At 39.0% G+C, this 27,535-nt stretch overlaps 1 protein-coding gene across 22 annotated transcripts in view; it reads left to right on the top strand.

Moving 5' to 3' along the window:
* Nucleotides 1-27,535, top strand: part of LOC123772912 (protein tramtrack, beta isoform) — a 171,887-nt gene that overhangs the window by 78,765 nt on the left and 65,587 nt on the right. For 12 of the 22 annotated variants that reach the window (XM_069323287.1, XM_069323290.1, XM_069323292.1 and 9 more), the window contains one exon: nucleotides 10,354-10,425. In XM_069323287.1, coding sequence (XP_069179388.1) covers nucleotides 10,354-10,425 — 72 coding nt within the window. Of the gene's footprint in view, nucleotides 1-10,353; nucleotides 10,426-11,433; nucleotides 12,629-12,893; nucleotides 14,228-27,535 lie in introns of those variants that run through there. The other 10 variants (XM_069323300.1, XM_069323298.1, XM_069323301.1 and 7 more) reach the window with 4 other exon arrangements.

Here is a 27,535-nt window from a genome sequence, read left to right as displayed (position 1 = left end):
GGAGAGTAGAAGAACTCCCAGAACCCCATCAAGCAGGTACCAAGCAATAGGTCTCTGACCTGTGGTTGGTTATTTTGAGGTTGATTTCCTGCTACAATGTTGCTGTTTGCCATCCTCCATCTTAAACTGGGTAGACAAATATAATTTAAATCTCCAAGGAAGATATTATCTGGTACTGGGTTTAATAGATTATCAAGGATATTCTCTATTTTGTGCATCGGCTCTTTGAATTCTTAACTTGGATCTGGTGGTTTGTATATTAGAAGTACTGTACTGTATATTAGAATGATAATTAATCTTTTACCTTGATTTCAAGTATACAGTGGTACCTTCAGTTACAAAACTAATCCATTCCCAGCGATGCGTCATACACCAAAAATTTGTAAACCAATACGAATTTTCCCATGAGAAATAATGTAAATTGAATTAATCCGTTCCACACCCCCAAAATATTAACTTAAAAATACATTTTATACCGACTACCACTTATTTTGAACTACAATACAGTACTGTATGTATATCTTACCTTTATTGAGGACTCTTGTTGGCATATGGAAGACGAGGAGGTGGAGGTGTTAGTGTTTGGAATATGAGTCCCCTTCCATTATAACATCAGGCAGTGAGGACTTCTCCAGGGTACACTCTCTCTCCCCCCCCCTACATTTTGCCTGCATACCCCTCGGACCTGCTTGTGGCTCACTGCTTGTTTGTCTCGCTACAAACCTGTCTAGCGACACTTTTTTCTGTTTTTCTTGTTTTTCCCTAAGTTTTACCACTTGTCTGTAGTGAGACATCACATTGTCGTTTAAAAGGTTAATGCAACAGCCTGTTACAGCTTTATCTGGGTGACACGTTTCAGCACAGCAAAACTTTGCAGTTCTTCCCAGACTGTACACATTTTCTTAATTAATGAGGGTACATCGACAACCCGCATACCATTTTCATTTTTACGTATGATCTCTTGTTTTTTTTTCTCTATTGTCATCCTCACAACTATTTTCTTGGGTTGAACTTTACCACGCTGACTTTCTTGGGATCCATGGCATGATATATAATAGAACTTTTATGTTCAGAAACAAAAAAAAACACAAAAACAATGAAATTCTTTACAAAGAATTCGAGTACGGTCATCACTGGGCAGGTAGGCGGGATACACTGGTAAACAATTGTCCCGCGTCCCAGCACCACGCGCTCGTTCGACCCAAACATGTATCAACAGACGTCGTATTTTAAGCAAAACTTTGTACACCAATTCAATTTTTACGATGAATTTGACATTGTATGCCAAAAAAGTCGTAGTACTCTAGGGCAGTCATACACCAAGGTACCACTGTACCTCTGCCACCTCATTAGTTGAGTTCTCTATGCTCAATAGCTCTATGCATACCATGCATTCCTGCTCCTCCACTTGACATACTTTCTCTTATCACTTTTATTTAGATTATAATGTGGGATCCAGATTTCACTATCCATATGATCTTTTGTATGCATTTCCTAAATACTCCAAATATTGAATTTCACTACTAGACAACCATTTATGAACTTAACATTACAGTATGTATGTTAGTTGACCAGACCACACGCTAGAAGGTGAAGGGACGACGATGTTTCTGTCCGTCCTGGACCATTCTCAAGTCGATTGTGATCATCGACTTGAGAATGGTCCAGGACGGAGCGAAACGTCGTCGTCCCTTCACCTTCTAGTGTGTGGTCTGGTCAACTTACTTTAGCCACGTTATTGTGACTCATCGCCTGCATTGTATGTATGCATGTACAGTATGTTAAGTTGCTTGCTAATATAAATGATTTTCCATATTGTCATTTCTGGTGGGTTTTGGGAATTCTCCATTTCCATCCTGATCCAAGGTGTACTGTTCTGGCAATGGGTTTTCCAGTTTTGGTAGTTGAACTGGTAATTACCTAAGTGTAGTTACAGGATGAGAGCTACGCTTGTGGTGTCCCATCTTCCCAGCACTCTTTGTCTTGTAACGCTTTGAAACTACTGACGGTCTTGGCCTCCACCACCTTCTCGCCTAACTTGTTACCACTTGTCCTGTAGAGTGTGGTACTTTCTGTGGAGCTGGGCATTGAAATTGAAGATCATGGCATTTTTTCACATTAATGGAAAATTTGCATAGTTTAGGGTGGAAGTATCTTGACTATTCCAAAACTATGTCTACCTCTCTCCAACATGTTTCGGCATTTTTGGGGATGCATTTTGTGTCTTTAGGCCCATACTATATTTGCACATTCTGTTTGCATGACATTTGCAAATATTTTCATTTGTGAATGTTTTTTTGTTTATACTTGTGCTTGCCTTGGTCATCTTTGTTTTTGGACAGTCTTTTTTTTTTTTTAACTACTATATTTGATTTCTGAATTCTTTCTCACTTTGGCTCTCATTATTCATATTACTGGTTGGCTCTTCAATATTTCGTTTGGTTTTGTGTACTATATTTTGACACACTGTCCTCCACATTGCTGTTGTGGCTCTGAACTATCAGTTCCTGAGTTTTGTTCAATGTTCATTGTTTTTACACAATCTGTTTACATGGCTGGAAGCTTTTCTGTGATCACTAACCTATGTGTTTCAGGAATGTACTCCATTAGTTTGATTATGTTTTCCCATATCAGTCTGTTCTTGGGACAAATCCAGTATGTACATTGTCTAGTTTGCATAGTGTGTAGGTAATTCTGCACAGCTCAGGTGAAACCTTATGTAGAATCCCTACACTCTTCCGAAGTGTTTAAAAGCAGTTGCTAGATACCGCCATTGTTAGCTTCCTGTCGTGTAGAGGGTTGCCGGGTTCCTTATTTACCTGGAGCATACTTGGAGAGGGTTCTGGGAGTTCTTCTCCCCAAGCCTGGCCTGATTTCAGGCTCGACTTGAGATAACTTGGTCCAACAGGGTTACTTGGAGTGGCCCACAGGCCCACTACACCCTGGTTGGTTCAGTACTTCTTGCAAGAACTTAGCCAAGTGCCTCTTGAATACATCCACCTTTGTTCCAGCAATATTTCTAATGTTTGCTGGGAGGGTGTTGACCAGCTGTGGACCTCTGATGTTCAGTGTTCTCTGTGTCTATGGCACCTACTTTTCACTGGTTCTATTCTGCATTTGTTCTTCACCATCTTTATCATTTGTTATCCTTAGCATTTTGCTATTTGTAATACATAGTATGTATATATTTGTGTTGAAACTTTATGTACTTGTACTTATGTACATATCGTATGTTACCATGAGTCAGTTCCAGTGTTGTTGACTCGTCCTGTCCCAGGTCACTAGGTGCATGTATCAAGTTGCCAGTTTCTTGAATCATGTACCATCATGTTTTTCAGGCATACCATTAGGATCTGGTTGTGACTCACTGCTTGCTTGTCTTATTAATAATCTGTCTATAGACACTTGTTTTTCCCTGCGTTTTAACACTTGTCTGCAGTGAGACATCACATTCTCACTATGAATGATCTCTTGTTTTTCCTCTATTGTCATCCTCACAACTATTTTCTTAGGTTGAACTTTACCACTGACTTTCTTAGGACCTATGGCATGATATTATAATAACTTTTTGTTAAAAAAGCCAAAAAGCAGGCAAACAATGAGTATATTCTTATAAAGGCACTAACACACATAGCGTTTCGGGCAGGGCCTTAATCCAATTTTCCCTGGAACACGATCTGCCAAATCGTGTAACAACCAGGTAGCCATTCAACAGAGTAGATCTGTTGAGGATTGGTGCCTAGTCAATCCTCCCCGATCAGGATATGAACCCAGGTGAAATCACTTGCGAAGAGCAAGGAGCGTGTTTTACCATTGCGCCACAGGGACTGATGTGGTATGTAATTACCTAAGTGTAATTACCTAAGTGTAGTTACAGGATGAGAGCTATGCTCGTGGTGTCCCGTCTTCCCAGCACTCTTTGTCATATAACGCTTTGAAACTACTGACGGTCTTGGCCTCCACCACCTTCTCACTTAACTTGTTCCAACCGTCTACCACTCTATTTGCGAAGGTGAATTTTCTTATATTTCTTCGGCATCTGTGTTTAGCTAGTTTAAATCTATGACCTCTTGTTCTTGAAGTGCCATGTCTCAGGAAATCTTCCCTGTCGATTTTATCAATTCCTGTTACTATTTTGGGAACACTGGAGAGGTCAACCAGCTATGCCCCTTATGTGTAGAGGGAGTGTGTTGAAAAGTCTTTGATGTTGATAGAGTTCCTTCTACTTTTCATTGGGGCTAATTTGTGCATCTTGCCATGCCTCCTGGTTTCATGTGGAGTGATTTCAATGTTCAGATTTAGAATCAGTCCCTGTGATATTTGCCAAGTGAAAATATTTGTGTATCTTGCTCGCGCTCTACAGAATGCTGGTTTATCAATTTTTAGGCGGCCACAATAATTTAGAAGTTTTATCGAGTGTTGTTTTTGTTAAGATTCGCTACTTGGAACAAAAAGTTTCAAGTAGCACAGGATATATTGAGTGGATTCTAGTAGTAAAAGACCTTTGAATGTTTTCAAAGTCAGCAATATCTACAGTTTTGCATGGGGCTGTTATTGTGCAACAGTATTCCACCCTAGAGAGCACAAGTGTCTTATAAAGATATAATCATTGGTATGCCATCTCTTATTGAAAGGTTTTTATTATCCTACTTTCTTTGCAATTGTGGCAGCTACTTTTTTGTGTTCTTTCAAAGTAAGGTCTTCAGACATGATTACGATCAAATTTTTTATGTTGCATTTTCTTTCAATAGTGTGGTCTGATTGCATTTTAAATCAGTGGTCTGATTGCATTTTAAATGGAGGGAGGGAGGGAATTAACAGGGTAAAGTGCCAAGCCATTACGACTATATAGATCATGCAAATAACAAGTTTAATGACTACAGTGGAACCTCAAGTGACGAGCGGTTTAAAATTTGAGCATTTTGAGTAACGAGCGCGCCGATCGGCGACAATTTGTCTCGATTGGCGAGCGCTCGTTTGATTAACGAGAAAACGCATACAATAGTGTGTTCCCACCGTTTTTCGCACAATCACGGACACCCCTGATGATGCAAATAAATAATTTTTTTGTTTAAAGATGCTGATGATGCTGGGATGTAAATGGGTGACTGCTGTGATGTTGCAAAGCATTGAAAACTTTTTGTAGAATAAACAAAAAAAATTGAAAAAATTGAAAAAGAATAAATGTCAAAAAGGTTTGTTGAGTTTTGTCAGGTAGGCTGCTCCATGTTTATAAAAAAAAAAACGAACAAATTTGAAAAAAGAAAATGTCATAAAGGTTCAGTCAGTGTTTGTCAGGTAGGCTGCTTCATGTTTCCTAAAGAAACGGAAAGTAGAAAAATTGGAAAAAAAAAGTGGCGAAACTGGCCGTACACTGAATGACAGACTTAAAGAACACAAGAGAAGTGTTAAGTCTGCTGACACTAACAATGCTCTCTTCTGCCATGTGAGGGATTCTAATCATCCCATTGATTGGTCTTCCTCCAAAATAATCTTTCCTGCCTCTACTCTACACAGACGCCGTCTTCTAGAATCGGCTCTTATTAACAATGTACCCAACATGAACTTGAGTCCTGGCTTTGTTGCTGTGGACTCTTCCCTTTCACAGTATATACTCAAATGCTCTAATCTTTCTAACAAACGTGACTTAACATAAGCTTACCCCTTCCATTTATCTTTCTTTCTCTTTCCTTTTCTTTCTCTCTTCTCCCTTTTTCTGTTCATTGTCTTCTCCTACGCTCCCTTGCTATCCTCTTCTTATTCCTATTACTATCTCCTTCGGGGGTTATAGTAGGAGCTGCCTCGTATGGGCCAATAGGCCTTCTGCAGTTCTCATTATTACTACTATCCCCTACACCTTACTTTCCTCCTCAGCTCTCTCTTGCCTATTTATTGCCTGTCCCTACCTCCTTATCACAATCGACTTGAGAATGGTCCAGGACGGACCGAAACGTCGTCGTCCCTTCAACTTCTAGTGTGTGGTCTGGTCAACATGTATGGTTCAATGTTGGTGCTGTATCACATTCATAAAGAATTTGTTTTGTTCACTGATTTTCAATGTGTTCAGGGGGCTCACTGAAAGCAGCATCAGTATTTCTTTGTTGTTATCTGTTAACCCTTAAACTGCGCAAAACTTCATAAGATGTGTGACATTGAACTCGGTTCTTAAAATTTTCTGAAACGCTTTCAAATGTTTTGTGAATAATCTACTAGGCAAATGCTCCAAATTTCTCTAAATGACACCAGTGTAACTTGAAAAACAAGAAAATAAAAAAATAATTATAAAATTGAATATTGAAAACTTCAGATTTTGAAATCAGCTGCAAAAATCAGCTGCATCAAATCAGCACCGGCGAGAAACAATGGGCAGAGTTTCTTTCACCCTATGACCCTGTTACTTAGCAGTAAAATAGGTACCTGGGTGTTAGTCAGCTGTCACGGGCTGCTTCCTGGGGGTGGAGGCCTGGTCGAGGACCGGGCCGCGGGGACACTAAAAAGCCCCGAAATCATCTCAAGATAACCTTCCTTGTTGTTCTTGGGATACAGTGGAAGCATTTGGGTTCTGAAATATTCTGTAATTCTGCAAAGGTCGCTTGACAGCTGAGTGGACAGCGCTGGAGATTTGTAGTCCTGAGGTTCCGGGTTCGATCCCCGGTGGAGGCGGAGACAAATGGTCAAAATGTTTTTCACCCTGATGCCCCTGTTACCTAGCAGTAAATAGGTACCTGGAAGCTAGAAAACTTTCTAATGTTTTTTTTGGCACCTCTGTTTCCTTAGGTTGAAACTGTGTCCTCTTATTCATGATGTTGCTGGTTTCAGGAATTCCTCCTTGTCAATTTGGTCGATTCCTGTTAGAATTTTATATGTGGTGATCATATCACATCTTTTTCTTCTATCTTCTAGTTTTGGCGCGTTTAATGTCTGTAGTCTCTCCTCGTAACTCTTGTTTCTCAGTTCTGGAATACATTTTGTAGCATGCTGCTGCACCTTTTCCAGTTTCTTTATGCTTCTTGAGATTTGGGCACCATACAACTGCATATTTCAGTTTTGGTCTCACAAGAAGTCATAAACAGTTTAGTATTTCACCATGCATATAATTAAAAGCAAGTCTGAAGTTGGAAAGTGATGCATACACTCCTCTCACAATGTTCTTTGTGTTCCTCTGGCGACAGCTTACTATCCAAAACCACCGCTAGGTCTCGTTCTTTATTAAAGTTCTGTATTTCTATTCCACATAATTTGTAAGTTGTGCATGGTCTATTTTCTCCGAAGTCACATTCCTTAACACGGCATTTCTCCATATTGAATTCCATTTGCCATTTTATGCTCCAAGTACTTACTTTATCTAGATCAATTTAAAGGGCATAGTAATCATCTGCACCTCTTACCATCCCCAGTGTCTTAGCATCATCCACAAACATGTTCAAATAATTAAGTATTCCTTTTGGTAGATCGTTTATGTAGATGATGACAAGAACTGAACCCTGTGGTACTCCACTTGTAACATTCCTCCAGTCAGATATATTCTCTGATTATAGCCTTCGTCTGTTAGAATGTTTTTCATCCATGCCAGAAGTCTCCCTGTCAATCCTCCAGCATGTTCCAGTTTCCAGAAGAACCTGTTGTTGTCAAAAGCCATTTTTAGGTCCAGATACACAGTCAACCTAACCATCTCTTTCCTGTATTATCTCTGTGGCTCTATCATAAAAACTTAAGATCTTCCTGTTCGTAAACCATACTGTTTGTCCGTTATTATGGCATTACTCTAGGTGTTCAATCCATTTTCTTTAACTATTGTGTTTAGTGTTTTGACTACCACACTTGTTAACGATAAAGATCTATAATTTAGTGGTTCCTCTCGACCCCCATTTTTATAGATTGTTTCTAAGTTTTCCCTTTTTCATATATCTGCTAAGATTCCTGTGCACAAGGATGTCTGGAATATTAATTAGAGTGGAATGCTTAGCTCAGTTACACATTCTCGCAGCACTCTAGGTGAAACTCCATCAGGTCCAACTGCTTTATTTCTTCCAAGCCCCTTGAGTAATTTTTCCACTCTGTCTTGAGATACCTCTATGTATACTATGGCTTGCTCTGGATGATAATGATGTTTAAGATTCCCTACTTGGAACAAAATGTACCAAGTAGCACGGGCTATGGTGAACCTGTAGTGGACTTTTATTGCTCTGGAATGGGTATTAGGTCTGGTTCTATGATATCCTCATGTTGTACAAATACATTTTGTAACTGTTCATTTAGCATTTCACACATTTCTTTTTCGTTCTCAGTAATCCTGTTCCCCTGTTCTCAATCTTTGGATTTTATCCTTTACCTGCAGCTTACTTTTAATGAATTTATAGAAAAGGCCTGGGTCAGTTTTATATATGTCTGCTATACCTTTCTCAAAGTTCCTTTCTGCCTCTCTCCTCACTGTTGTGTAATTGCTTCTTGTTTGTTTGTAGTATTGGTATGTTTGTGGTTAGGCCTCTTCCTATATTGAACCCATTTTCTTGTCTTTTTCTCTCTGGCCCCCCTCATAATTTCTGTTGAACCAGTCTAGTTCTGGATCTCTGTTTTGGTATGAATGTTTGTGTGCCTTCATCGTATACTTTGCCAAATTTGGCATACTTCTCATTTATTTTCTTGCCTAGCAACAAGTCTGTCCAATTAAACACATTAAAAAAAATTTAAGTTCCCCATAGTGTCCTCTCTTGAAATCAAGTTTATCAACTGTTTTAATGTCCCCATTCTCTTCTAGATTATATCGCAAAGCATATTAAATGTCCATCAGGACATGATCACTCTTTTCCCAAGGAAGGAAGGTACTGGATGTCAAATACCTCCTCTTCTTATCTGGTGAATATTAGACCCAGTACTGATGGAACATCCCCTTCCCTCTTTTTTTGTGGCCTGCTTTACATGTTGATACATGAATGCCTCCAGAATGAGGTTTACAAATCTGCCTGTCCAAATGTCCTCAGTTCTTGCTTCATAGGCCTCTCGGTCTGTTGCTTTAAAGTTAAGTCCCATAATACCAGCAATCGTGAGTTATCTTTATCTATTTTTACTATAATCTCTCGTGACCATTATGAGGCCCCTCTCGTTTCTCATCCAGTTCCTCCTTTGTCCATGTGTTGCTTGCTGGTGGGCTGTAGGCATTTACGATTACCAGTTTATCATTTTCCAGACCGGCAATGCCATTATGTCGAGGGTTTCCAGTTACTAACCTTCAGATGTTCTTTCACCAGCACAGCCATTCCACCCTTTCCTAGTTATTCTGTTACATCTCCAAACTGTGTAGCCCCTTGGGAATACGACCTCATTTCAAATATTTTCTTTATAAGTTATGTCTCTTGTTAGTGCAACAATATCTGGGACCTTAAGCTGAATTATATCTTTCAGCTCCAATATTTTGTATCTCGCTCCATCCATGTTGGTATATACAATTTTCAAGAACATGTTCCCTTTCCTTTTATCCTTCTCTCCCCTTTCCTCTAATTATTTTGTTGCTTTGTTTCTATGTACCATTTCAATAGCTTTTCAGTCCCTAACTCTTTGTAGAATTTTTTTTCCCCCCCCCATTTCTATTCCCATTTAGACGTTTTGCTTCAGTGAGGTTCACTTTTCAGCTTTTCTCCGTCTTCCTTTGACCAAAGTTTGCCATCCTCATCACTGCAATTTCATGGCATTTAAGCACTTCCGTCATTTGTTTCACTCCATTAAATGTCACCCTTAAGGGGTGCGTTTTCTCTCATATTTTCCTATCCTCCTAAAATCACCGACATTTTCCTTTGAATTTAGGCCTTCTCCTAAACCTACTATTTTCTCTGATTTTCATCTCTTCTGCTGCTCTGTCCAACCTAGATGATATTTCCTTTTCTAAACACCTAAAAATTATTGTAGACTGACTTCTATCTGCAGTACACACAGAAATCACAATAGCGTGATGCATCAAATGAACAAATCCACAAGGGCCGTGAACCTACATCGAGTGCATTTAATGGAGTGAAACAAATGACAGAAGTGCTTAAGGCAGCGTCTGGGATGCTCTCGGACGTAGGTTTGAATCCTCGTCACGGCCCTTGTTGATTTGTTTTAGCTGCAGTGTTTTGTACAAGTTTCCCGTTGGTTCTTTCCTAATTGCTTGCCTAATTTCTGCTTCTTTCTGTGTCATTTCTAGTTTTGACTTCCAAACACACTTCCTCAATCGTCTCTCTCTCTCTCGTGTGTGTGTGAGGTGTGCAATCAAGGATATAATTGACATGGTCCAACTATGCATGGTAGACATTTTAAATTACTAAGTGTTGGGTGTGTGTTCATTATTGATAACATTTTATTATATTTTGCTTGCAGGAGTGTTACCTCCCGCTAGTCAGGCAGGGTGGAGAGGAGGCCATACAGAACCCAGTGACACCTCAGCTCAAGGTAGGCAACATCGAGACAAAATTTGTTTAACGTCTAGATCTCAGGCTTTTCCTTACTTTGCAAAATACTGCCCACCTTTTTTTTCATAATTTTGAATCTTTTTATTAGTAATTTATCAATGGGCCAAATAACTTTTTAATATTGGTTTAAATAGCAAGTTGTTATGAATTATAATATGAGATTCTCTCTCTCTCTCTCTCTCTCTCCTCACTTTCACTCTGCCTGAGGTCTGGAAACTTCCAAGAAAAGCATTTTGGAAGGATTGCATTTGGTATGCTTTGTGTGGTGTGCTGTAGCTATGCCTCAATCATGTTGTAGATAGTCAAGCAAGTAAATTAGATTCGCTTTCCACTTACTAATGAATGAATGGTGTTATGTGTGTGATCTGCAAATTCTTCTAATACTCCCTAACAACAAATCCAAATGCTTGAGGTTCAGAAACAAAGATGTTATATGGCTCCAATGGGACCTTACTAGGTATGCTGGGGGATTTATGTATAGCCATAAACCTTGGACTGTAAAAAAATTGTATTAAAGCATTCATGTTCTTTTGTAAAGAAACCTTTTGTCACCTTCGCTAGTTGTATGTTGCTGTCATTTTCCTTTTTTTTTATGGATGTAGTGTATATATATACATGCACCTGGAATTACATATTTGAGCAATGTCTTCTGGGGTGGGCCTGTCTGTGTATACTTTTTTGCTTTGTATCTCCAGCATTTTTTAAGTGTCTTGTTTATTCGATTGTGAGACTGTGAAATGTGTATACCAGTGCTAACAGTTATGGGCATTGTGGAAAACCTGCCAAGATTTTTTTTTTATATATATAAATTTTACAACTATGTATCGTATTGTTTCAAGGCGGAAATAAATCAAACAAAAAACACTCCCAAAATATCCTGTGAATCCTGCTGAAAGTCTCTTATGAAGCTTGTGGCAAGCCTAGAGTTAGGGTGTCATGATTGATGCCATGTGTCCTGGCTGATGGTCCTTTCTCTTCTCTTTTGCAGTTGAAAGTTGCAAAAGAAACGCGTGCCCTCTATGCAACTGCACGTTGGACTCTGTGTGGGCGCTGAAGGACCATCTAGCCAGGAGACATGATATGAAAGTGCACAAGTGCGTCTTTTGTGGGGCCAAGTTCCGGGAGGTAGAACAAATGGCTGTGCATATGAGCAAGAGACACGGGGAGAAGTTGGCTGCGGGGGAAGCTAGGGGATTGTCGGGGGCTGTGGGGCCACCTTAAAAACTTTATAAATTGCTCCCCGTTTTAATAATCTTGTGGCTGCAAAGAAGTACGCAAGCAAGCCCCACTGTATTGTGCGCAGAGCTGCTGCTACTGCTGTTGTCTTCCGTGAAGGCCATCGTCCTATTCGTACATTCCAGTAGAAGTATACAAGCATTCCATGTTTACAAGCAATGGTGATGTAGACCCCCCCTCCCCAAGAGGTACAACTGGTGATGTGGATTGTGCTGCAGAAGATATGGCCAGTGACGAAGGCTTCTCTCTCTCCTTTCAGGTCACACCAACAAACCTGCATGCTACATCTGTGGGAAGGTGATTTCTAATTTGCAAAACCTATACAAACACATCCGGACAATTCACCAGCGTCAGGTGTCGCGCTGTGATTGCTGTGGTTCAGTGTTTCGTAATGCCGAATCGGCCCGAAAGCACGTGCTGAAAATGCACCGAAATGATCTCAGCCAAGGCCGTGGGCTGTCCATGTTGGAGCCGGTGGTCAGTGGCAGTTGGACTCCCTCCACATGTACCAATACAACCACCACCACCACCACTACCACCACCACCACCACCTTCATCTCCTCACCAGTTTTAGAACCGCTACAACAGCATTCCATCAAGACTGAGGACCTTACTTAGTAGGCTCTACTCAAATATTTGCTTGGTATCTTCCTGCTTGTGCTTAGTGAACTTGTCTGAAAGTTTAGTTCCCAAACACTTGTTACCATTTGTATGTTTTTTAGAAAAAAAAATAATGTATATAGAAATTTCTATGAATGTTAACTATTGTGATGTCTTATCTTGAATGTCAGGTTAATGAAATTATAGGAAGAGGATCACGTCCTACTAATACCTGAAGATTAATGGATCTTACCTGAATAGCAGTTAGCCAGCTTACTCTCCTGTTAGCTGCCAGTGTGATATGTTTGTAGTATGATGATTAGACCCATTAAAGGTGAGAACAACCACTTTGGTTTAATTTTTCCTCCGTATAGTAGCCTTGTGCATCCGTGCATGCAATACTGATAAGAAAGCAGTTGGAATGAAACAAAACATTAAATCAGGATGACTCACATTTGTCTTTATTTGAAATTATTTTCTTAATGTAGTTTGCTTGCAATTTAATTGTATTGTACAAGACCAGAAAGTCAGTTATACTTGATATTATTTAGTTGAGCGTGACTGATAAGTTTGTAGTAGTCTTTTTAAGTGTTGGTTTTTAATTACTTTCAGGTGGTCATCCTGTATTTAATGAATTGTTGTGCGGTGACGGTGGTTACGGGGGAAAGAAGGCGGTACCCACGCCTTGTCCCGTGTGCGGCAAAGTTCTCTCCAACGCGTACAATATGCGCGTTCATCTGGAGACTCACCAGAACATCACATACAAGTGTATCATCTGTGGCATCATTACACGTACACGTGACACCATGAGAAAGCATCTCTCCAATGTACACAAGCTTCGCAATGTGGAACTCAAGAATTCTTTCAAGAAGATAACGGGCAAGCAGCAACCAACTAGTGGCGCTGCCGACACCACGACCCCAACCGCAGCCACCATAACCGCAGCCACCACACCAACCAAACTTGCCACCTCAAAGTTAGCTTCCCCTCCTGACTTAAAGCTCTCAGGGATTGCCAGCCCACTCTCTGAGGCAGATATTGGCCAAACCTCCTTCCCTGCTATTGATAGCCTTGGGGCCCTCAATTTGGCCAAGGGTAATAATCTGGCCTCCATAGTGAGCAAACTGAGTCAGAAGCAGTGAATGACGTAAGAGAAACACAAAGCAGGATATCCGTTATCTCCTTGAGTGTTTGACCGCCTTGCACCGATAATCCAAAGATTCGTCTCCCCAGGATAGCGTACTAAACTGGAACGGAGTCTGGCACCGCGTTGTCAAAAATGTCGCACTTCCTAGTCCATTGTAGGGCAGTCAGTCATAGGACAAAGCTTGCTATGGCAACTTGGCTTTTTATATTTGTTTAATACTCAGGTTTGGAAATAAACCGAGAATATTTAATGCATGAATGAATATGTATTGACTTACAGTACGGTGCCATTATACTTTAGTGGCATTTTACTTTGAACATCCAGCTTAACCAAAGCTTTCAAAGTTAATGTGGCAATAATGTGCATTAACTCTTACATGGCCAGTTTTTTGTATGTGATAGATGTCTTCCCAAGTTGTTGTTAACATTCTTTGTTAATGTAATAATAGTAGGTAATCCTTTTTTTTTTCATTTTTATTTTGATTATTTTGCCAAATGCAAGTCAAGTCTTTTTAAAAGTGCTCTTTATGACTCAAGAAAGGTGCTAGTTTATTATTATTTTAGTTTAAGCTTTTAATAGAATGTTTATTACTTATAAGTGTTGTGATTTTTTTTTTTGTTTTTGCTTAGCTAATGCCTGTTTACTCTTCATTTATTACATTGAGCCTGTCTTACTTTCAGCCTTTTTATTGTATCTGGCAACTTAAATAATTTATTTTATTTATTTAGTATCCAGTTTGTGTGTGTGTAATGATTAGCAAGATTTACAGAGTCGGTACAAAGAAACTGCTTTGAAACAATCTCTTCTTTTATATTTTAATATAAACAACTTTGAATTGATAAGAAATGACTGGGAAAGTGACTTGTATAAGAATTCTTTCCTGCACAAGAAAATGTACAAAGGAAACGATAATGCAAAGGAATCTATGATATCGAGTTAGCGTACGGAAACTATGATATCGAGTTAGCGTACGGAAACTATGATATCGAGTTAGCGTACGGAAACCCACCTTGGGAATTATTGAATGTTTTGCTCGTGGTCCTCTCGCAGTTTCACAGAATTTGGAAGAGCTGTGTTTTTTGGGTCAAATTGTCGATTGTTAAAATTTAATTGGATTAAATTGAATAACCTTACGGTTAACTTGAATAGGATTCCTATATTGATTCGACTACAGTCACTGACCCACAGCCCGCCACCTTAATTACTTTCGTACGAGACCAACAGTGGCTGGACACACAGGGGGTCTCGGTTGGATGTTGGACGATACCCTCGCTATCTAAATATATTTCAATAGAGTCCAAAAATACAGCACGACATTAAATTAACATTAGGGTACTACTCTCCTAGGGGCAAGGAGTAGCTTCACATTGTAGTTAGTGACAAGTGGTGTTTGGGTAAGAATGATGGTCTTCGTTACATTTCTAGGGTACATTTAGCGGAAATACTAGGATTTTTTATTTAAGTTTCCTGGCAGCATTAGAAAAAAAACTAAGTTTTCATAAATTGCTCTATGATTTGAAGGGTGGTCTTTTTTGCGCTTCTTAATTCAGCAACTCTCTTCACCTACCAGCTCAGCAATGCATACAATGTTTATTCTCATTTTATATTTATAAGATTTATAAATTTATATTTATAAAATTGATTTTATAAATATGAAAAATGTATATTTATAAAATTTCCGCGGATCTGGTCGAGGACCGAGCCGCGGGGACGCTAAACCCCGAAATTATAGCAAGGTATGAATCTACAGCATTATGTAGGCTTAGAACATTGATTTGGCATAGACATTTGTTTGAAATTAATGTCTTATTTGTTAAAAAAAAAACAACTTGTGGGGATAATCAATGTGGAGCATGCAAAACACCGCCAAGTTGACCAAAGTTTCGAAATATTTCACAGGGTGCAGCTGTTTAGTTTCCAAAATATATTTTTTTATCCAAATGTGCTCTAATGATTAAAGCATAATGCTGTAGAAAGGAGGAAAAGATTACTTGAATAATGCTTATTGAATGAGCAAAGTGAAGGGCAACTTGTGCTCGGAACCCTCGACTATATGCGGTAGGTGAAAAGTTTATACTGTAATAATTTTCTGTTTATGAATTTAATTGACAATGGACAATGCATTTGGTTTTAAAATATTAAAAAATTGCCTAGTAAAATTTAAAAAGAAAGATCAATTAAAAGGGATAACCAATATCGGATGTTAGAGGTTCCGAGAGTTTACAAAAGTTGATGGACATTTCCATATTACGCAGCTATTTATGATCTTCAATATGTATTTTTGTATATGTAAATGTGTGCAAATGATTGATCATATTGCTGTAGAAAGATGGGAAAAATTACTGGAATACTGATTGAACAAACTTAATTTGTTCCAACCCTCATCCCACATTCCATGGCTGCCGTCGTTGGCCCAGTTTCACCCAATATTGATCGTGGAAAGACAAAATACATGCGTTAATATTTATAAAGCTGTATAAACAAAAATACATTACAATAATTAAGAAAATGTGTAAATGTAATATGAACAAAAATATTACAATAATTAAGAAAATGCTGTATAAGCTGTATAAACAAAAATACATTACAATAATTAAGAAAATGTGTAAATGTAATATGTACAAAAATATTACAATAATTAAGAAAATATGTAAGTGTAATATGTACAAAAATCTTATCTCTTTTTACCCACCTCTGTGAATCTCCACTTGTGACTTGTGTGGCCTAGGGAGGTGTTGGTGTGCCGAAGGACTCTACATAGACGGTCGAGTCTTTGTATAGTGTGTGGGATTGGAACCGGTGCTGGTACTGCTGCCTGGCATGTTCCAGTTAGGCCACTCTAAAAGTGTCACCACCACTGGTACTGCTGCCTGGCATGTTCCAGTTAGGCCACTCTAAAAGTGTCACCACCACTGGTCTTCTCTGTGCAATGATAGTCCTGTTAACAAACCAAAAACATAGCAATAATTTGTAGGGGAAATATAGTATGGCAGGCAGGGAGGGGTAGCGTGAACGGGATCCGTATTTTTCTGCAGATGTCAGAGCCTCCTGTGCGACTGGTATTCCGAAAGAGAGTGTTCTATTCGAATGTTCTATTCGAATGAAAGTGCAGTGCTGTGTTCAATAAATTTTGAGGAGAATTATCACTTGTTTATAGAATCATTAGCTGTTGGTTGCCTGAATCGACAAATTTCAACATTTTTTCGTTGGCAGGTTGAGAACTTTGATTTTGATATAGAACGTTACGAAATGAATGGTAGAATAAAAACTGGGTAACCAGTTTCAGGCATGTGAATTACTTAATTTTACATTTTCACAATGGTGACTTACGATCACTGCATCTTTGGATATGAAGGCTAATAGTGAAGGACAACACGTTGCAGTACTGCTTTATTAGAATATGAACGGGTTAGTTTTTAATTCATGAAAAGTGTGTGCATTAATTAACAAAAATTCTTCCATATTAGTTGGGCACTTGGAAACTCTTTGATCTTTAGATTCCTTTTAGATTATACACTGCATAATATCCATTTTTCTATCTTTATAACCACCCTTTCTAACAAATTTCATCTGGCATGTTCTCTTGGCCATATCTATAGTATAATATAACAATCACTAATCTTAAATTGGGACATATTTATTTCACAAGCTCATATTTAGCGTCAAGATTGATATAAATTCCTTCTCACGTTCTAGAGACTTTGTTTCTGTAATGTAAACATAGTTTTTTCTTAGCTTTTGCTTCTCGACTTTTTTTTTCACAAAAAAGTCTTATCTGCCCGATTGTTTTAAAAGCAACCAGACCAAATGAGATCCAGAGTGTGTTTCGTCATTTTTTCGAGATTGATGGTTTTGCTTTATCTTATGCTTGTGCTATACAGTACTTTATATCAATGTCTTTGAGGTGGCATTTATATTTTAACAGATTTAGGTTACCCTACAGCTCGTTTGAGGCAGGCATCTGGCAAAATAATTTGTTTAGCCATTTTCAATGTTTAAAGTTTTGCAATTTGATCCATGGATTTGGTCAAGGAAGTTTGAATTGTGGATGATTCTGAGGATCAACTTCCCCTCGTGTGGTCAACCAGCGATGAGCCATTGCCCAGAAATAATACCACGTTGCTGTTGCCTCACTGGCACTCCTCTCACACTTATTAATGACAGGGAGAGACTCGGTCCTACAAATGAATAATATGCAGTACTTTTTGTCTTGCATTGTCACCTTGCCCTTTCTCTCCATGTATTTTGACATTCAAATAATGTATCATGGGGAATGTTTGAAGCGTCTTAGCCACCTTCGTTATAAAAAACCACACAAACGTTAAATTTCTCATGCAGTCCTTTGCCTTCTTCAATAGCGGCCATTCGGCTTCACACACTCCATCCGTCTCTTGCCGAGTTGTATTACTTGCACAGCAACTTTAGCTTTAATTTCCCCTGCTGTATTGCATTATCATGTTCTGTTTGTACATACCAGTAAAGACAAAATTTTTTGGCCTTCATATTTTAGCAGCATTGAAGAGACTTCTAGGAATACAGTACTAGGAATACCACTCTCCACCTCTTGGTTTTTCTCTGCTCAAAATTTGTTGAACCGCAAAAACCTTGAGGGTATGCTAGAAGTTCATTGAAGAGACTAATAGGAATACAGTACTAGGAATACCACTCTCCACCACCTTAGTTCTTCTCTGCTCAAAATTTGTTGAACCGCAAAAACCTTGAGGGTATGCAAGAAGTCGAAACCATCATTAAAATGTTGCCTGTATTTTGAGTCTGACATGTTGGCAGGATGTTAGGTAAAAAAAACCAATTGATATATAAGAAGTGTGCAAGAAGACGGCGGCGCTCTTGAATGTCGTGCTTTGCCAAAACCGGAGATCTGGGTTACAGGTGCAGGTCATGTAGCTACGGATTATATGGGGTGGTGGGTCAGAGAACAAAGATACTTGAGGTTATCTTTAGATGATTTCGGGGCTTTAGTGTCCCCGCGGCCCGGTCCTCGACCAGGCCTCCACCCCCAGGAAGCAGCCCGTGACAGCTGACTAACTCCCAGGTACCTATTTACTGCTAGGTAACAGGGGCATTCAGGGTGAAAGAAACTTTGCCCATTTGTTTCTGCCTCGTGCGGGAATCGAACCCGCGCCACAGAATTGCGAGTCCTGCGCGCTATCCACCAGGCTACGAGGCCCCTACTTGAAGTATGTTTGAGTAGACAGATGTCAGACTGTGGCTCGGTGACTGTGTAAGACATTGCAACACCAGTGATGGCTAGTGACTTCTTTGTCATTAATCCTTTTTAAGTTAAAAATTATAAGTTTATAAATTTTATTATTATTTAAGTATAGACATCGCTGTACAAGCATTTTACATTGTCATGTCATTATATGAAGATAAATGATTTAACTAGTCAAATATAAGGGAAATATTGATTTCAATTGCGCATAAATTTCAAGCATTTGTTTCTTCACCTAGGAAAATACGAGTACTATACAGTAGAATTATGTGTGTGTGTGTATATGATTAATTTAAATGACTAACTTACGAAATTAGCGGGTGTGCGTTGATTTATCAATATCATCGCAGAACAATTTGAGGAGAAAGAGTCGGCTAATAAATCCAAACTCTGCGTCAGTCACGATGTCATTAACTGGGTACTAACACCACAGTTTTAGCAACTAATTATTTTATTATGGAGGGGTGTTTAGTGTTTAATGCACTTAAATCCTTAAATCAGGCTCACTGTGTATAGGAAGAGTTGATGGTAGTGAAGTGTGCAGTGTGTTAGTTAGATACAAGTAAGTTACTAGCCAGTAAGTTGCTCTCCTTATGACACGAAAGGGGTTGAGGGACATGCTCACTGGAAGCTTAAAGGTTTAAAGCGCACATATAAGAAGTTTTCAGAATTATTTTGCATCAGTGATGGAGATAAATTGTCTTTAAATATGTGAAGGATAAATTGCTTCACAAGTCAAGTGTAATAATTTTATGAAATGTTCACTGTTTCCACTTTATTAGAAATGAATTTTCAACTAGTCAATCCAGCTTGGAGTAACATTATAATTTTTTAGCCTACTTAATATTGCGGTTGAGTAGGGTTTTCCTGGCCGCGAGTGACCAAAAAAAATCGGAATTTATTAAAATGTCGGCCAGGAAATCCATCATCTGCCTTTTTATTCAGGGTGATGATCAAATTTTTTTTTTTTGTGGGGGGGGGGGAGGGGAGGATTTGATTATATAAAAAAATTTGGAGCTCCACCTGTTAAAACTGATTATTAAACTCTTATCTGGAGGTGTTAATGTTTTTGAGGGATTAATTATAAGAAATTTGTTAACGCCAGTAGAAAAAATGCATTGTTAACTGTCTTATTTGGGGGACTGCAATTTTGTAGATTTAGATTAAAATGTTTTTATTGTATATAATATGATTCCATGGGTGCCAGTACATGTTGCCAAATAGCTCTTAGTTTGTTTAACTGGAGGTAAAGCAGTATTTTATGAACTCTTTAGCCAGAAAATGGTTGAAGCAGGACAGTGGGATGGAACCCAGTATTGTGGAGCGTGGCAGAGCCGGGACTTGACCCACGGGGGACTTGACCCACGGGGGACTTGACCCACGGGGGACGTGACCCACGGGGGACGTGACCCACGGGGGACGTGACCCACTGGGGACTTGACCCACTGGGGACTTGACCCACTGGGGACTTGACCCACTGGGGACGTGACCCACTGGGGACTTGACCCACTGGGGACGTGACCCACTGGGGACGTGACCCACGGGACTTGACCCATTTGACCCATTGGTCAAGTGGTGCGTCGTCTGGGTGATCCATGATGCTGGTTCAGGCCGGCTGTCCTGTTTCCAGCGTTTTCTCCTGAATCTATCACATTGTGATTTTCAGTGTGTAACTCATTAGTCTTTTCTTGTTTATACATCTTTTGCATCTATTGTTACAATAAGAAACTTTACAGTGCCTTAAGATTCAAAATCTGTGCATGCAGAAGTGCCTTAGACTCCTTAATCAAGGTTTGATGGTAGGATACACTATAATATATATACGGGGGTTTATTTGAGGTCCCTGTCAAAAGTGAATTCAGTATATGTACTAAATAGTTTTTATTTCATGAAAAGCTTTGTTTATTTTTGGAACTTTTGTAGTTACCGAATGAATGTAATTTTTAACTTAAGCATCTATTTTGACCCTTGAAATTGAATTTATATCCTAATCTGGTGTATAACATTATTGTTAAAAAATCTTTAGATTAATTCTAGTATTTGGCTGGCATTTTATATATATATATATATATATATATATATATATATATATATATATATATATATATATATATATATATATATATATATATATATATATATATATATATATATATATATATATATTTTTTTTTTTTTAGAAATGTAGAGTTAAATGTTGATTGATGAGTTCACTGAATAAAAGTATCTATTTTGTCTGAAAGAAATTTCATATTCACTGTTAGTGGCTTATGTCAACAAACTATCAGCCAACTACTCTACCTGTATTGCCAGTACACTGAATACACTAGTCTTTTGTAAACCAATCCAAACCAAAATGCAATGTTACCTGCAACCTTTAGCAGCCACCTATTCCCATTCCAAATTGCAAGCTGTGCTAATTGTGCAGTGATGCACCAGCATAATAAAATAACCACGTCCTCAGGTCAGTGTGTGTGCCTTATATATTTTTTTTGTTGTCTCTGGAGATGTTTAGTTTGTGTAGGTGAATGTGATGAGGTTGTAGGTAATGATTATACCTGGTCAGTGCCTGCAAACTTGGTACCTGAAGTACAATCTTGTTGCCATATCGTCTAATCAAGTGTTGCGGCGGTGCCTCGGCCATTGGAATGTTGCCACTCTGAGTAATGTTTTATACAAAGCATCAGACCCGTTGCTCATCCTGACTTGTGCCGTGAATCGGTTTGTTAAAGAGAGTGGCTGCTTCCGAAACTGGCAAAAATTTGGCTTGACAAGTTGCCAAATGGTTGAGGTAGCTGTGCTGCATCTAGGGGTATTTAGCTCCCTTTTGTATAGATAATGTTTTGTGTGTTGAAGTGTAACATATATTCCTCCTTTAATAAAGAGATGAAAGACAATATTCTTTGTTTAGTTAATTTATGGAGTGTTTCTTTGGGTGGTATTCCTTTATTTATCCACCGGCAGGTGGAAGGTCACACGATAGCATTGGTACATGAAAGATGTTAAAGCATCAGGCACTGGACTGCTGCTTAATATTGGCGGGGGACTTACCTTGAGGTGCTTCCGGGGCTTAGCGTCCCCGCGGCCCGGTCGTCGACCAGGCCTCCTGGTTGCCGGACTGATCAAGCAGGCTGTTGGACGCGGCTGCTCGCAGCCTGACGTATGACTTCACAAAATCAACATTCTGGTATGGTGGAAAAACTGAATTCTTAGATTGTCTGAATTCTTAGATTGTTTTGAAGACTTTCAAGGTGTTTCTTAGAACCAAACGCAAACCCTGTTGTTTTGAGCAGAATTTCCGAATGAACATTATGAATTTCTTATGAAGTGAAGAACACGAATATATAGAAGTATCAAAGGTGCTGATTAGTGATTAGGGACTTCACAAAATCAACATTTTAGTATGGTGGAAAAACTGAATTCTTAGATTGTCATGGTTTTGAAGACTTTCAAGGTGTTTCTTAGAACCAAATGCAAATCCTGCTGTTTTTAGCAGAATTTCCGAATGAACGTTATGAATTTCTTATGACGTGAAGAACACGAATAGCATAGAAAGTATCAAAGGTGCTGATTAGGGTTTCTAGGTACCTTACATAGTATCTAAAGTCTGTGGTGCTCGATTACAAAAGCTTATCTAATTGTTCTTTAATTTTCACTTATGTTTTATGCTGGTTTTGCTGTCAATGAGTCGAGCAAGAATCAGAATCTTGGAATTTCTTGAGCAGTGAAAGCAAAGAATTCTGGTATGCTTTAAGCCCTTTCTCTCTGCTTATGGTAATATTTTCCTGGTAAAAAGGGGAAGGGGTCTAATTTCTTGTCTAGGCTAATAATGCTCTTTAAACCTTGCTTAGCTTGGGGATTGAAGGTCGAGAACCGTAGCATCGTCTTCTCTCACATATCTGGTACTGTGCTCGATTATTGCAGTCCCTGCTTTGTTATGGTCATTATCTCGTATAATGGGAACAATATTAGGCTTGAATACCTGAATAAACATTGGGTTTATTTGTGACTTGCTAAAGTAGAAAAATAATTTTAACAAATCATACTACCATTTTTTTAATGCATACAAGGAGCTAAATTTGTCCTACATTATTATATTATATTCTTGGCTTAAACGGCATAGCAAGTTGAGCACGGCGCAGTTACAAAATCCTGTATCATGGCTGCTGTTTGGCATTTGCAGTAATAATGCTATCAAATTAAAACCCACATCATGGCCCAGTCATCTGGACTTAAGCCTGGCCTCAGGGCGGGCTTGGGGAGTAGAACAACTCCCAGAACCCCATCAACCAGGTCAAGATCAACACTGGTTTCTGATGATGCACTGATGATACCCAGTATCCAGGTTGACCATTCCAGCAACGAGGAGGCCTGGTCGACGACCGGGCTGCGGGGACGCTAAGCCCCGGAAACACCTCAAGGTAATCTCAAGGTTTGCATTATTTCTCCAGCCAAGAAACTCTCTGGCCTCTGCAATGTTGACCCCGCATCCCCCTGGAAACACATTGATCATGAGATTTTTAGCATCTGTGTGTACACAGTGGTCAGGACAGTTGGGGTTTGCTGAAAGTGCAAAGACGTTTTAGCATGTTTCCTTTCATCGAAGGGATACTGTACTTAGGGCTGCAATGTTAAAATTTATGCAGTCGAGAAGTTACAATAATGTGGCTGAAATATATCGAACAAACCACACAGTAGAAAGTGAAGGGACAACGACGTTTCGTTGTCTAAAATTCCCAAGCCTAAATTCATAAAAAAAAAATACATATCTTGAGGTTATCTTGAGATTTTGGGGCTAAGCATCTCCTTTTTGTTGCACATCCCCAGGAAGCAGCCTGTAGCAGCTGTTTATCTCCCAGGTACCTATTTATTGCTAGGTAAACGGGCATCTGGATGAAAGGAATTCTGGACGTTTGTTTCCGCCTCCGCTGGGGATCGAACCCGGAACCTTAGGACTACGAATCCCGAGCACTGTCCACTCAGCTGTCAGGCCCCTTTCAGCTTACATGGGGTAATTTTCAAGGCCTTTAAATGCCATACCATAAGAACATCAACATTATGCAAAAAATAATTGGCTTGGTAATACAGTATTGTGATTTGTAGTTATTTGAATACTTGTAACTAGGAGCTTCTATTTACTTTTTCGTTGGCAGTGTAAATTTAACCTCGAGTGTCTTTTATTACTGAATGTAGCACGAAGCTGTTTTCCAAAATGGCATTCATCCAGGATGTGTTCCCGCCAAACACACACCGAAACTACGACGTTGGTACAACGTTCGAACAAGTTTTAACACCTAACCCGTTATAACAACCAATATAGCAAGTTGTAACAACGTTCTAATACGTCATAAACATGTTAAGCCAAGATGTAACACCTTTATTACAAGTTGTAACGAGCGGAAAATAGAGACAGTTACAGTTTGTGTTTCTAGGGTTGGGGTTTGTTACTCTGGTGTCAGGGGGGGATGTCGTCATGAAGATGCATTGGGCGGGGGGGGGGGGGGTTGTCGAGTGTCATTCTTTCGTATATATATTGATGTTAGTCAGATGGTTATGTTTTATGGTTTGCCTGGTCGAGGACCAGGCCGCGGGGATGCTAAGCCCCGAAACCATCTCGAGGCAAGATATGCCTAGGATGTGGGAGCGTTGGTTAGTCTTGCATCAACAGTGATTCTTCAGCCTAATAATATTTAGCAAATTCATCATTTATGATAACATTTTACATGGGTGTTCTTATAATCTGTAGTTAATGCCTGGTGACTTTCGTTGATGATTAAGAAATTTTTATCGTACACTTTACATAATCCATAGTGTTAAATCTTTTTATAAACAATCATATGCCCCAAAAATTATATGGTAACATTTGTCTGAGAACCACTTGCCGGCTTAAAATAGTAAACAGAATCCACAGAAAGAACAAATTGGGAACCTGAAAGATAATCAGTAATGGGAGAATAAGGAAATCGCTTACATGGTTTGTGGTTAAATATAAAAATGTCAAGTAAGGATTTAAACATTCACTGACAGCTGGATGGACAGTGCTTCAGATTCGTAGTCCTGAGGTTCCGGGTTCAATCCCCAGTGGAGGCGGAGACAAATGGACAAAATGTTTCTTTCACCCTGATGCCCCTGTTACCTAGCAGTAAATAGGTTCCTGGGAGTTAAACAGCTGCTACGGGCTGCTTCCTGGGGATGAGTAACAAAAAGGAGGCCTGGTCGAGGACCGGGCCGCGGGGACGCTAAGCCCCGAAATCATCTCAAGATAACCTCAAGATAAAATTCACTAAAATGATTCATTTTGGAAAAGATTAATTTATAAATACCATGCTTGTTGACCAGACCACACACTAGAAATTGAAGGGACGACGACGTTTCGGTCCGTCCTGGACCATTCTCAAGTCGATTGAATCGACTTAAGAATGGGTCCAGGACGGACCGAAACGTCGTCGTCCCTTCAATTTCTAGTGTGTGGTCTGGTCAACATACTTCAGCCACGTTATTGTGACTCATCGCCTGAATACCATGCTTGCTTTGTACACAAGAAGATCACAGTAAATTCATATACAGAGGGCCACGTGCTTTCCGAACCCCTCGGAACTTGAGACTGAACTAATGACTTTTTGTGTTTGGATAAGTGGTTCATCATCTTGAAAAGCTAGGGGAAAAAAATGTATAATTTTGTTAAAGAAATTTGATGGTGTTTTGTACGCACCAATAGAAGTTTGAATCTGCTTGTTAACTTGATTATAATTTATGGAGCATTGTTATTTAGATGGAAAAGGTGGTGGTGGATGCTAATAGTGTTGGATTCACTGAAGTGGAGATTAATGATGAGGTAACCTCTTTTTTTATATATAACCACAGACATGGCCACACATTTACAATACTAACCAATATATATATATAAATTTTCTTCTGTCCTCCATGGACAGAGTTGAGGATCAGTGATTTATTGAACAATCAACCACAGAAGGTGATTGTAGTGCTTTTAAAATGCTAATCTAACCTCAGTGGACTGCCTTTCACCATGTTTTGTACTGTACCTAATGCCATGGCAGAGTTTAAAGCTGCCGAGCCATCAAATAACGTATGAACACCGCTCGTGTGGTGCCGTGTACCGTCGCTCGGCAAATTAGTTCCATCGTTATTGCACAGTTTTTTTTTCTGACTGCCTGCCCCATCAGTTAATCTGACTTTTGTAGTCAAACCCAAAATGTATAACAGGCATACTCGTATAAGTGGCGTCCGGAGAGCATGTGGTCGGAATGTCAATGAGAAAATCACTTTGAGCAATGTGGGGAATGGAAGCAGTGCTCTAGGTATGACGTGTGGTTGGGAATATCCAGATCGCTAGTTCAGATCCTCCTATTGCTCCAGATGTGCTTTGTCCAAATTACCATGTGTTAGCAAAGGTGAATTAACTACTACGGTATCTTTAAAAGTAACTGTGAAATAGTATCGGTATTGATCATGTCGGAGTATTAAGGGCAGCTGCCAGATAGATTTTAATCTACATGTATTTACCTTAAATTCGATGTCTGGTATTTAATAACTGCCAATTGAATGTTCAGGAAAATAAATAATGTTGTATTCATCCTGTTACTTGGTAAATGTATAGTGCGTTATATTTTGTTTTATCCGTTTTTTTTTTTTCGCCAATACAGTAGTATATTTTCAGATGTCCAGAAGAGCATTTTTTTTTTTTTTTACACTGGTTTACACATTTCACAAATGACTTGTAAAAGACTGGTACCCAGAGTATCAAATACACTAAAGCCCTGCTGTATGCCTTTATAATGATTGTAACTGTGCTTTACGTAAATTAAATACATTTGGTGGTGTTGGGAATGTTTATATAGTTGCAATATGTAATTAAAGGTTCACCAGTTTATAACACTAGTGCAGTATATTGTTAAATGTTTATATTATCCATTGAGCCATTTCTGGTCACTGTTATTAATGCTATATATTGTAAAGTACATTATAACTCGTGTAGAAAAGTAACTAATTTTATGCTGATTGTAGAGAATGTAACGCTCGTTATGTATCGGCCAGTCTCGGTTTGTAATGTATCCTATGAAAATTGATTACCTAATGAACATCAGGTAATTTAAATGAGGTTTTAGTATAGCTATTTGGGCATTGAAGCCATTTGAAGATGTTAAACTTGTATCCCTGCCATATTGTGAGTCAAGTTTAGATAGTACTGTATTCAGGATTGTAAAGTGTGCACCAAGAAATTTACCAAATGTTGCAAAAGATGCATTTTGGAAGCCTACATTTTTTGCTTTTTAGTGCTTGTTGATTACTGTAAGCACTACTTGCAATGTATATATGGTATATGCAGATGTATGTATGAACGTATGCAAGTCACATGTAGTATTCGGAAGAGCATCTCTCTGGACTATTTCTTTTATGATGATGCCGCCAGTTGTGTTGCCCCTCAGTGCTACACTGCTGGCGTTAAGCTCATTGTTCCTCCTCTATCATGCTTAGATTCCCCCCCTCCCTCCCTATTTCAAATTCAATTCTTACCCAGAAATTAATTCAATGATATGAAATACTGTAATGTAATCACAAATTCTGCCATGATTATTATTGATTCTAAATAGCAGCAATATAAACAGTAGCAGATCTAACTTCCCACAATTCTACGTCCTGCTATTTGTCTCCTTTTCCTGTCTGGGTTTCTTTTGTACTTGTATTAGCAACATGAAACATTGCTTGCCATAGCCTCCCTCCACATTTGCATTTTTGTTTTTAATGCATTTTCCCCACATTTAAAATTATGTCCGTGTTTAATTTTGATTTGTGTTTTAATAACAGACGTGTTAGATTATTTTTTCCTGAACGGTTCTGCTGTGCATAGCACTT

Source organism: Procambarus clarkii, chromosome 12 (assembly GCF_040958095.1).
Source record: "Procambarus clarkii isolate CNS0578487 chromosome 12, FALCON_Pclarkii_2.0, whole genome shotgun sequence".
Classification (NCBI taxonomy): Eukaryota; Metazoa; Arthropoda; class Malacostraca; order Decapoda; family Cambaridae; genus Procambarus; species Procambarus clarkii.
Note: the sequence above shows the minus strand (reverse complement) of the source record. Positions and strands in the feature narration are given on the sequence as shown.